Below are 12,437 nucleotides of genomic sequence, written 5' to 3'. Positions count from 1 at the left end.
CATAGACAACAACCTGCAAAACACTGTGTATTTCTGGCAAAATGTTCAATTGCTAAGACACTGTTTTCAAAACTCTTAGGAGCTCATTCAAAACAAAATATTGGATTCTACATTTACCTTATTGAAATTGTGGAAGAATATTACCAATTAAAACTGCGAGCAGTGATGACCGGGCCCTCGCACTCTCGTGCTGGACGCCGTGCCGGCCTCGGCGCTCCGGGCGACCGCACGAGAGGACGCGCCGCGGCCTCCTCTTCGGAGCGCGCGCCGCAGCTACGCCTGTCGCGGGAAGCACGGAAGTGGCCGCGACGCGCTCGACACGGACGCGAGGACGTCCTCGGGCCTGGGCTCTTACCGGGCGGGTGAAGTTTGGAGCGCGTGGGACGGTGCGGAGCAAAATCACAACGACTTCCTGTTTCGTGGTGATGACGCCGATAAACTACGAAGGCCACGGAGTCGACGGAACCGGCTTCCCGTGTTATCGTTGTCTCTTGACCTACCTGAGCTGCTTTGAGATTGATTTGATCAAGTGTGTCGGACGTGGAGGTAAATAACCAACATGCGATATTTACTTTGCCCAGCAGGTGGCGCTCTCACTTTATATGAATATTAGCGTGTGGGCCTCCTCAGGCCTTGGGTCTCATTAACCATAACAAATTTGGAGAAGATGAGACAGAGTATGGTGGAGCTAGGCCAACTTCCTGTTTTTTTGGCGAGTATTTCAAATTAAAATACTTCCTGTTGATTTTGGGGCTGACTTCAAGAGGCTTTTTTGTTTGTCCTGGGATTGTACATTGCTATATGAAATATTGTGCATCTAGGTGTAACAAGCCTGAGTTATGATCAATTAAAGGGTTCATGGCGTCCGTTTTTGATGTTTTTTGGCGAATGACACGTCGGTGCTGCAAGACGGTGGTTCCGGTTAAAACAAGCTTTCGGGTATATCATCTTCCATGTCTGAGGACTTACCCCATCATATATTTTTTTGCACAAAAAGTTGTTATGAGTCCACTTTATGAGTGTCCCTAGAGTTTTCGTTTTGCAAAATATGTTCCTGCTAGGAGTTGTGAATTTTTGAACATTGGGATGATTTTCTAGTCAGAAATTCACATATTTCAAATTAAAAGACTTCCTGTTGATTTTGGGGTGGGGCTTCAAGAGGCTTTTTTGTGGGACCTGCAAAGATACATTTGGGTTTTAAATTTGGTGTAGCTAGGTATAACACAGCCTGAGTTATGATGAATTAAAGTTTCATGAGGTTGGTTTTTTATGATGTTTACGTCAACTTTGACCCCCAATAGCTCCCTGGTTCTACTGTAATTTTGAAATCTTTCCGCAATTTCACATCGGGCAAGCGTCTTGAGTATTTGAGAAGTGATTCGGCGTCCCTGGCGTAAAAACTCTAGAACGAGTTTGTCGATATATAATTATGTAATATGGCGATTTTAGGCACTAAATCCAATATGGCCGACATCCTGTTGAGTTTGGCCCAGGACATAAAATTGCATTTAGGTGCGCCTCGGGCCAATACATGTTGTCCTAAAATGTCAGGCTTCTAGCCCAATTTTTGAGCATGCATTTCCTGAAAAACTGTTTGTGGCCACAGGGGGCGCTGTTTTTTTGGCCCGGTCTCAACCAACGATTAGTTGGAATTTTTTGCAGGTCTGATGGGTACGCAAAAAATGTCAAGTTATGCATGACGGGAAGGGGGTGAAAAGTGCCAAAAATGACTAAAAATAATAAAGAAGAAGAATAAAAATCCTTTGCATTTCAATAGGGCTTCGCACCGTATTGCAGTATGTATTACAGCCCTGGAAAAAGGAAACTCTTGAAACCAAACCTAACAATCCTTTTTCAAAACAGTTTTTAGCATCAAGATGATACACACATGCACCATTTGAATTACTCTTTCAAAGCAGCAACAGCACATGGATGTGCTTTATGCAAAACACAGATGTTTTTAGAACTTTGTAAGGTTTTTGAATTTAAAAATATCATACAGACTTTTTGAAATATTGATATACTAGCCCACTGTAAAGTTCATCTAGACACATACAAATAAAAATAGAAAAGCTTCAAAAAGCACATTGCCTTCCACATTACATGCAATGCCATCCTCTGACTGGGAAGTGGAAAAATATTGCCTGTTGTCCAGTCCAAATGTCCTAGTTATGGAGCTACTGTGTAGCAAGTCGGTTGGACTCACTCAGGCCATGAGATACTGAATCAAATTGCTCTGTTTTCATTCACTCTTGTTTTACCTAAACAATATGGTACGGTCAAATGAAAATATGTTACTCTTACAGTATTTTCTAATGAAAATGTTTTATTTGAAATCCCTCAGATCATTTATACTTCAAATATTTTAAATATCAAAAGTTCATCTTTTATGTTTTGCTGCTTGTTGTTAGTGTTTTGTAGGTCTGTGTGTTGTGTGTCAATGTGTGTTTTTCATTGTAACATGTTGCCAGTGTTTGCACCAGTGAGTTTGTTCTGAGACATGTTGTATGAAGAGTTTGGTTGCTGTGAGTGACTTTGAGGCAAAATGAACTGAATTGCACAGGTGCATTTTAGTGATGCACACTGTGTTAAGAGTTTTGCACATGTGGTTTCAGTTGTGCCCACCGTGCTTTAGCAATTGAAAAAAACTGTAAACTAAGTCCCATTACCTCACTTACAGCTTGACATTTTCAACAACACTAGAAATACTTTTTAATATGTACCGCAAATCAAATGTCAAGCCTGAATTAGCCTTTTCTACGGCCAAGCTCAATCATATTTTGTGTTGGAGCTTTGTAAAAAGGAGAAAAGACATCATCCCTTAAGTAAGTGCTGCTCAGGGACGCATATATTTCACTTTGAAGGACCAAGACAGCAGCATCAAAAGAGACGGCCAATCCATTACATCATGCCAGCGTATTAAACAAGTAATTTCACCATTTCGGCTGCCTCTCTTGACCTTAGTTTTAGATGAGCTCACATTGGAGGAGGGCCCCAATAACATGGTAAGAAGTCACTGCAGCCAGTGGAGCAAAATGCCAAAAGGGCGCTCCCAACAGCACAAAGGAGCCTCTATCTAGTGCTGGAGTTTTCAAAGAGTCGTTTCAGCTTGGGTATAACAGCAGGAACATCAGTTAATACCAAGGGGGAAAAATTCCAGGGGTCACCATAGCAGCAGGTGAAATCAAAATAAAACCTGGGTTAGAATGGAGAGGGTTCAAGAAAAACTGATAGACAAAGTGATACAGTACATGACTAGCACAGACCCTACCCTGGTGTTAACAAGTTATCAATGTACAGCCTTTTTGACATAGTGGAAAACCATAAAAGGCCAGTAGAGTAGAGCCTGTACCATGTTGTGGAAAAGTACGTTAAATGTGTCAGAATCCACAATCCAGGCACTTTCTTCTATTCTTTCTGACTTTGCGTCGAAGTTAAGTGGTTATTATATGGATTTTGCACCACATAAACCAGACATCAGTTACTGCCTTGTATAACAGAACAAGAAAATGATGTAGAAAATTCAGCAACTTCAAACAGAATTGTTCTGGCACCCCTCACCAATGTTGCAGCAGCTCATCATCTATTGAAAGAATACCATAATTAGAAATGTTGGTCGAGGAGTTGAGCACTGGCATTTAATTGGGTTATGTGTGGCATCTGAGAAAGTAAAGACATGTGAAAATATCTCGGCAGGGCTTGCCAGTGCCACTAAGTTCCAATGTGAAACATCAGGTTTTATGTTATAAATCATTTTCTATGCATGTTTTTAGAAATCAAAGTTCTTGACAAATTCAAACCAGCCAGCTAGAAACCTCATTGCTATGCAGGAGTGTAATTTGTCTTAAACTAAATAAAGACCTTCACAGTAAAAGTTTGTCAATAATGTAATCTGTTCTATTAATCTCTCCCCTTTTTAGTTTTTCAAAGCATGTGCTATAATAGTAATGATTAAGTAATAATTAATATAATACTACTCCAAGGTCGCAAACTGCCATACCGAATAAACTGATGGCTGGATTAAAATGGTCTAATTTCTCCTTATCCTCTCAGTGAAAGTAAGTAAACAGGTTTTTTTCAAGTAAAGAATCTCTGATCCTTGTTGACAAAACAGCTGTTCAACCCCAGATGGGTGGCGAACGCCTATACCAATACCCAGCCAAACTTACACACATCCCACCATGTCCAAGGCTGCCAAGAGATACAGGCCAGGCACAAGACGGTGGCAGCCAGCTCGATTAAGCAGTGCTCACAATCCTCTCTCTGTGACTGACTGACCCCCACATCCTTTCAGCACATGAAAAGTTCCTTTGAGTGAACGAGAGGCTGAGAGGCTCTATGTGTACATGGCTGATTGATACTGTGTATGTAAGATCTCTCCCACATACTGGTGAAGCTACCACCAGAATTATGATGGGTATAGTGAAGATATGATTGGACAGTTGGAGGTTAGAAATAATTGGGGTGCTCGTGGTATAGTGGTTCAGAAAAAATTGATCATTTGGAGAGGGAAATAGATCAGCCCTGATCTGAACTAGTATTGCTAGGGCACAGCATTAAAACAATTTGGGGTTGGTAACAACACAATTTAAAATTGCACTAGCCACACTGGACAATAATAACGATGAGTAAAAATTCTTAGAGTGAAAATTCTGCATTGATTCTTGTTTGGTTGCATACTCTTTGAAGCAGGAGCTACGTAACACCTGCACCACAAGATGATCTTCACCACCGAGAAGCCTTTCAAGTTAATTCATCACCCCCTGGACGTCCTCCAAACAGACAGCAGAGAATGAATTCATGTCTGAAAGCTGCAGGGTGTTCCAACTCAAGCAGGTACAGTGCAAACCAAATGAAGGTAATTAATCTGTCTTTCGTAAAGAATATCAGTCACTCCCAATTTACGACAAGGCCCGCTGCCAGGAATGAAAACTGCCACCTCACAATTGCATTAAATAGAAATTACACTAATTATATTTAGGGCTTTTAAGAGTAACAACTAAACGGCCGAGGAGATGCCAGATCTGAAGGAATTGCAAAGCTGCACCTGCTTCCTGTTGAGGTTTCTTTTCATGATTTTCATTTTTTTGCTTTTGTCTTTTAAGTTCCAAAAGTTTTCTCAAAATATCATTTTCACACAATCAACAGAAAATGTGGCATATCTGCTCAGCCAAACCAATAACTGATCTCAAACATTCAGCCAAATAGGCAACTCTAAAAGAAAGTTAGAAAATGAAGCCAGTGCTTAGTGATCACTGAAATGTTAACTATAGAAAAAAATGTGAGGGTTTAAAAATGAGAATACAACAATTTAGGAAAAAAGTATTGAAAGATCTTATTTTTTATAGGGAAATGGCTGTAATATGCCCCAGAGGGCTGTAAAACAGTCCCTTGTACAATAGAGCCTTGCACTCATTAGTCCAAGCTCATCTGACAAGCACAGCTTGCATGTGTCATAATCCTATGCAGCTGCCACTACCGACAGGAGACACCACGACAGAAGCTCGGCAGAACCAAAATAGCAAAAAGTTTGAGGAAGATTTTCAGGGGGAAAAGTACTCAATGCTTTGCTGAGGTTGTGTAAAGATTCCTTTGGAAAGGCCCACAGAGCCCATTCCTTTTAGGTTTTTGCTTGAGTGCCAGCCAGGGTAAAAAAAACTTCTTTGCTTGCAGTACGCTACTTAAATCTAACGTCAATACAAAAACTGCCATTTTCTGCTGTCACACTTCAGTTACTAGATTCTGAACCAGCATAGCTGGGCTACTGTAGTTTTTCTCTTTGCAGTAAAAGACTGGACAATGCCACGCTGTCCAGATGAACATGGCCAAATGTGACTGCAGTCTAGCAGAACATGAATATTACAGTGTGTCATGCTGCCAGACTACTACTTGCTATTCATACTAGTCTTACACAACTGTTAAAATATACTTTTTTTTTTCCAAAGATATTTTTTGGGCATTTTTATGCTTTATTGATAGTGCAGACTGAGAGACAGAGGTGAAATGGGGCAGAGAGGGGAGTGACATGCAGAGAACGACCGCGGGTGGGAATCAAACCCGGGTCTGCTGCTGGGCCCGGCCCCGGGAGGGGGACGCCTTACCAACTGAGCTAAAGGCGCCCCCGTTAAAATATACTTAAATATCAATCAATTTGTTAATGTGTTCAAAACAACCTGAACTCCAAAAACCTGCCCCCAACACCCATACATGTGTGCGGCTGCAAGATGGAGCAAGGCGGCAGGGCAGAGCATGACCAGGTTAGTTCACCAAGGCACGCAGAGGTAGTCAGCATAATGACAGACTCTTATTGACATTGAGTCTCTTCTTTAAATTTATTTTAAAGAAGAGCTCACTGTGCTGCTATAGCGTCAGTGCCATGGAAACTGAAAAGACTCTGCTCTCCCACAGGTCATTAAGCCTGAGCATCATTCAATTGCAGCAGAACAGGGAGCTTGGAGATCATAACGGCAGCACTACAGTGAATTTTGTTCTACATTTTGTTATCTAAAGTTTTGCATTTTGTTCGATTTTAAAAACAAAAGCCTGATGGAAAAGTGAAAAACGGCAAGGCAAACATGTGTCCAGCAGCTATATCTGTAGTCAAAGATAAAATGTTGTTGCAGTAATGTCATTAGGAGTTCCTCTTAAGTCTCAAAGGAATCATCACACTGGGAAGTAAGGTCAGCTTTGTGGCCTCTTTTCACCATTGAACTATTTTTTTCAAACTCCCAGAAAGTTTCTTTTTTTTCAGCTTTTTTATGTGTTGACATGAAAGGGCCAGCAGACGCAAAGAAAATATGTAGCAGTCGGATTGGAAAGGTGCTGCGCCTGACATTGTTCTAGTCACAGCAGGAACACCTCTGAAGCCGAGAGAAATACGGCTGTTAAGAACTTGATGTAAGCTGCTTTTTGTGAGGCGACCAATCATAACACCAAATAGGCTTGCTTTCAAAAGTACAGAGATGGTTCAGAAGACTACTTACAAGGCCTTTTCAACGATATTAAATGAAAGGGTTTTTCCCCTCTGTCCAGGGAGCTGATTTTCCCCCAGGAAATGATAAGCGAAAGTGCAAGGTGTATAAAAAAAAATCAAATTAAAATAAAAAACCTTATTCTCTGCCAACACATACAAAATATGGAACTTTCAAAATGTAAAATAGATGATGAATATAGAACTTCCAGTCAACTTCAACCAAGTGTTTCCTTGGCACAAATAAATCAAAAAGAAAAAGCATTAATATGCTGTTTGTAATCCAACTTTGTGACATGTTACTTGATGTTAAATAACCAAAATGCTATGTTGAAAAATATTGTAAATGTGAAATGTACAGATTTTCAGTGCAATTAAGAGTTGGCTGTTTTACATGTGGTTTACCAGGTTAAAATAAAAGGAAAAAAGGGAGAAAATGTGGGGGAAACTTTATTACAGCATTAAGGAAGTCCAAAGCCCATGAATGGCAGTGAATAATAATACAGGCTGCACTGGAGAAACAGGAAAAGAAGACATTTGTCATGTTTCTCTGAGCTACAACACAAGAGGCTGCGCGGATGAGGGTGATTTCCTCTTAGTAGGGGGCAGGAGAAGCCATGGACTTGTCCCTGATCATCTCTATGTTTTAGACCATGACCCGTGGCCACTCTCCACTCACAACAATGTAGCTTCAATCTGTTGTACACGCATTAAACATCCAACAGCTGATGCCTGAACGTTTCCTATAGTTAGAAACAGGAAAAATTCATGCCAGTTTAAAGCCGTGCAGTATTTCCATGCATGGTCCAAATGGAGATCTTGCTATATTTCACAGCAATTTGTCTTCATTAACGCTGCGGTTAAGCCAACAATGGCAAGCAACGTTTTAAACAACTGCAATATATGAGCAAAATGACACACAGGAGAGCTTTGTTCGATTAAATATAAGTTGAATTCACCTGTTTAGAAAGCAAGCAGGAACAAGGCAATAAAAATAGTGTTATTTTTAGACTTTGATCTCAAAGTGCTGTCCTCTCCACTCCAACTCTTCCAGCAGAATACTGAGCAACAACAAACCGTACGTCCACATCAGTAGTATCGGTAGCATCTACTAATGGGGGTGTTTGTCATTACTGAAGCAGATGAATCAAACACTAGGCCGAGTGTGCAATTATATCCATCTCTCAGTGGATGGAGGTCATTAGGACTTTATGAGTGATTTGAGCCCATAAATAAATGATCAGTAAACAGCCTACTCTCTATACAAAAGAGACTTTAGGTGACCCTCTGTGACCGCCCCACTCTCGGCTCATCACAAGATCACGTGGACATGTGTATAAAGATTCAGCTATTTTATGAAGATGATATTGTAAAATTAAGTCACATAAATCCAGAGAGAATGTAATTACACTTTTCAGGATGAATATGATCCACCTTTAAGCCTTCCAACATTATTTCCCCCCACCCCCAAACTGGGATTTAGGACCACCTGGGCTTTCCAAACACAACAACACAATAGGTGGTAAATGATTTTCTTAGCAGAAGGGTCCACCGAGAAGACCTTAAATGCGCCAAAGAAAACGACAGTTGTTTATAAGGCCAGAACACACCGGCCCGATAATCGCCGTCGGAGAGTCTGGAAGGGGCGGGGACACGAATCTGGTTGGTGTGTGCCGTGACGTCGGTCGTCGTAGATGTCGTCGGGCTTCTTTTGAGCCGATTGATGATTTTTTTTCATATCCGAACAAATCTAAACATATAAACATTATGTTTTGTCATAGGCAGACACCCATGCAAACTAATACAATAAAAAAAACATTACATTTGAACAGATTTATTTGTAAGTAGAACTTTATCAAGTTTTGATTATTTTATGAACAATCAATAATTTCACTGAACAACAAAAAGATGAATGTTGAGTAAAATCATCTGTAAAAGTCATCTGTCTGACCCAACATATTCAATAAATTAAGTAAATGCCCCCTAAAATATATTTTCCCCACCTTTATTTAAAATCACTGTTTAAGCCTCTGTAAACCTGGTCTAGTACAAAGCAATATATGATATCAAGTTGGGTGTCTCAATAAGCTTTTAAAAAAATCTGATTTGAAGTTAAATGTTCATAAATATTATAAAACATAGTTGGAAAAACTGCTTTTTACTGTCTATAACGTTTGCCAGGACTGAAATAACAGTTAGAAGGATTTAGTGCATTTGAGTTGTTTAAATTTAGTAAATTCCCGTTAATTCCCATGGAAAGTTTCCAACTTTGGAAATTCCCGAAATTTTGCAACCCTACGGGTAGCACAAACTGCTAACAACAGTTAGCCATTGTTTTAATGTGTTTGTTTGTTTCGTTCAGCGAGTACTCACATGCATCAACCCTTGTTGACTGCTCGACACCATCTGCTAAAAATGGTGCTCTTTATGGTCCATAAATATAAATACGTATTTCTATCTATGTTTATGGTCTAGAGAGCTGTCCCATCATTTCCAGCTTCCGTATTTTTTTGGGCCACAATACAGATTAGCGCCGCCTGCTGTTATGGAGAAATTACGTCCCGCGCAAGCGCAGAGCGTACAGAAAGTCAGTAGTCGGCTCAGTGTGTTCTTGGCACTTTTTTGGCCGCGACGGGAAGACTGGAGCTGCCTGAAACGGCAGACTCCATTTTCGGGTAGTCTGACCGGTGTGTCCTGGCCTATAGGGGCTGGGCAACTTGAGGTGGTCCGTGAGGATGAAACACTGGTGAGTGGTCTGTAAGAGCACAGAGGGTTGCCAAATATTTACACATTTCAAGCAAGTTATTTGCATTGTCCGCTGGGAGACAATCAGCACACAATTCCCCTCCTAGCAGGATTACAGAGATAAGATAAAGGCCTGGATGGATTTTACACTCCTCCCAACAGGGACAAGCCAAACTATTTGAAGCATTTTTTTTTAAAGTTCTAACAACTTGTAGGAGCTACAGAGGAGGAAAAGGTTAAAAACATTGCAGCAGCTTGACTGAACTTTTACAGGCTATTCCAAAGTAGAAGAAAAAAGTGAGAGTACTGGTCCCCCCAGACCAACTGAAACTCTATAAGTTGGGGGCTGTTACTCTGCCAACTTTGGTAAAGATAAGTTCTGCCCTCAGCCGGGACCTCAAAGAAATGTGTTTTGCATAAACAGATATTTTCAGAGAAGGGGACCCCACAATTAGTAATATGAGACTCTCTCTGCGTGTGGGTCCCAGTCCAATTCTCTGGAATCAATCAAAGCCCCCAAAGGAACTCCCTGGTCCCCTTAATCTCCTGGTTTTATTACTTTCCAGACAGTCGGCCTGTTACACCCTACCCCCATTTCTCCCTTTTGTACTGATCTCCAGCAAAGCCAAGGAGGGGCTTTTTTTCTCTTTCTCTCTCTCCCTCTCCCTCTCTCTATCTCCCCTTCCACCACTGCAGAGCGCTTTTCATGCAGGAGAGGGTCTTTCATCAGGCTCCACACGCAGGAGAGCCAAACAGCTAACACAGGCCTGTCACTCCAAGCCCAGTCTTCTTTGGACATTCACTCTTTTTTTTAGCCAGCAAAACAAACAAGAAGCTTTCAAGCTTTTTTTCTCCTCTTCTTCTTTCATACACATAAGTATTTTGCATATCACGAGAATGACAGAAAAAACTGGGCCATGTTGAACAACAGTCAATTATATTCACACATTTTCTCACACTACATGCTACTCTGTTTGATCACGTTTAGCAGCTGAAATGAGATAAAAATATAACGGTCATGATTGGGTCATTGGTGTGTTAAAGGCTGGAACTGTGCGCTCCAATGACTGCTGAAAAGACTGTCTCAGGCACTGGCCGCTTGGAGTGGTTCTAAGACTGTGTGGGTTGTGCTGACACACACACACATTCTAATCAATACCTGACATATCAGTAAAAATTGCTCACTACATAGCACCACCAGCTGGAGTAAGACATAGACTGGACTGCACACTGCAGTGGCCTCACTTCAAAACATTAACAGAAGCTAATTAATTTGGTTCTGTTTATCCATCAGCTAAACATGTATTGACGCTCAGGTAATGAGATGTCAGCCGGACTGATGATGCCAGCTTATTACCTGCCGTTGAGCGCTAATGACTCTTTGCATAGTGATTTTTTTCCTTCAAATTCCTGCCATCCTTTGCATTTCCATGACCACATACATAGACTAGCCAGTCTAGCACCAACACATATGAGAGATCAAGTCATTTATGTATATATAATTTGATAGCCTTTTTAAAACCATTAGCACATAATAACCCCACAGACATGTCTGTGAAACAACTGATCGTCATGTATGTCTACGAATTATGTGACAGACAAACATAGAAACCTATCAGCAGCAGTTCTGCCTCCGCAGCCTCTCCGCAGACAAAAGGACAGAGTGGGAAAGAGCGTGTTGCTTTTACTGCTTCCAACAAGGCTTGCCTGAGAGAAAATAGGGTGCCTGTTGTGGAAAAGTAGCCACCTTTAAAGTTCCCCTGGACGGTAAAGGAGTAACATAGCTGACCCAAACACAACACAATTAGCTACCTAGCTCCACGTATGATCTTCAGAGCCATAAGCTTGCATTCCGTATGTTGCTTCCCCCCCCCCCCCCAAACTCGTGATACGATGTAGGTAAGTTTCTTCAATGGAGGCGTAAAGAAGCAGACACGCAGCAGAACGAGCAGCAGTGTATTATCACAGGTATTTACCTTTGTCGACATGCTTTGCCGTGATGGTCTCCGTGTAGAGAAAGGTGAGACAGAGGAGAGAGAGGAGCGACAGAGCTCCCCGCTCGGCCATCACTTTTCACCAATGAATCTTTGCAGGGTTCAGGGAACCCAGGAGGAGAAGCTTTTTCTCGTTAAAAAAAGAAATCCTTAAAATCCCCAGGTCACCTCCTGTGAATGCACAAGGGGGAGAAAAAAGTTCAAAGTCCTACAATGTGTAGAAACATCCGGAGCCAGGTAGCCTACTTTTAGAACAGGCCGGATGAAACATATAGCTGGGAAGAAGCGAGCCGCAGGTTAGAGTGACTGTTTTCTCAACTTGGTCGAGGCAGAGGTCGGGGAAGAAGAAAAAACGCCGAAATCAATCCATTGCCACGGAGGCGCAGCGCGAGGACACAAATATGTTGCAGGCGACTGAGCACCAAAGCGCCGACTTTACTACTCCGATATGTGTCAAGCGCGCAAGAAAAACACTAGAAGAGCTCAGTTGGAGAAAAGATTTGAAAAAAAAAAATCTGCCCCGAAGGAGAAATCACCGCCGCGGCCAGCTCACTGCTCACGGACGGGGCGTAGAGAGCAGCGTGTTGAGGGCTGGATCTCCAGCGGCTCCCCGGAAAACAGGGTGTGGAATAATCACGCGGAAGTTTGGATCCTGGCTGCTGCCTGTCTGTGTGCTCCTCAGGCAAAAACTAAAATATGGTGTGGGATTTCAGTCCTAAGAAAACAGC

The 12,437-nt window shown here is 41.7% G+C and overlaps 1 protein-coding gene across 7 annotated transcripts in view; it reads right to left on the bottom strand.

Moving 5' to 3' along the window:
• Nucleotides 1-12,231, bottom strand: part of neo1a (neogenin 1a) — a 151,890-nt gene extending 139,659 nt beyond the window's left edge. For all 7 annotated transcript variants that reach the window (XM_080027802.1, XM_080027804.1, XM_080027808.1 and 4 more), the window contains exon 1: nt 11,692-12,231. In XM_080027802.1, the coding sequence (XP_079883928.1) occupies nt 11,692-11,782 (91 nt within the window). In that variant the 5' untranslated portion in view covers nt 11,783-12,231. The remainder of the gene's footprint in view (nt 1-11,691) is intronic.
• Nucleotides 12,232-12,437: the final 206 nt, after the last annotated feature.

This window comes from Ammodytes marinus (assembly GCF_949987685.1).
Source record: "Ammodytes marinus genome assembly, chromosome: 1".
Taxonomy (NCBI): domain Eukaryota; kingdom Metazoa; phylum Chordata; class Actinopteri; order Uranoscopiformes; family Ammodytidae; genus Ammodytes; species Ammodytes marinus.
The sequence above is the reverse complement of the archived record's forward strand: the minus strand, read 5'-3'. Positions and strand labels throughout refer to the sequence as shown.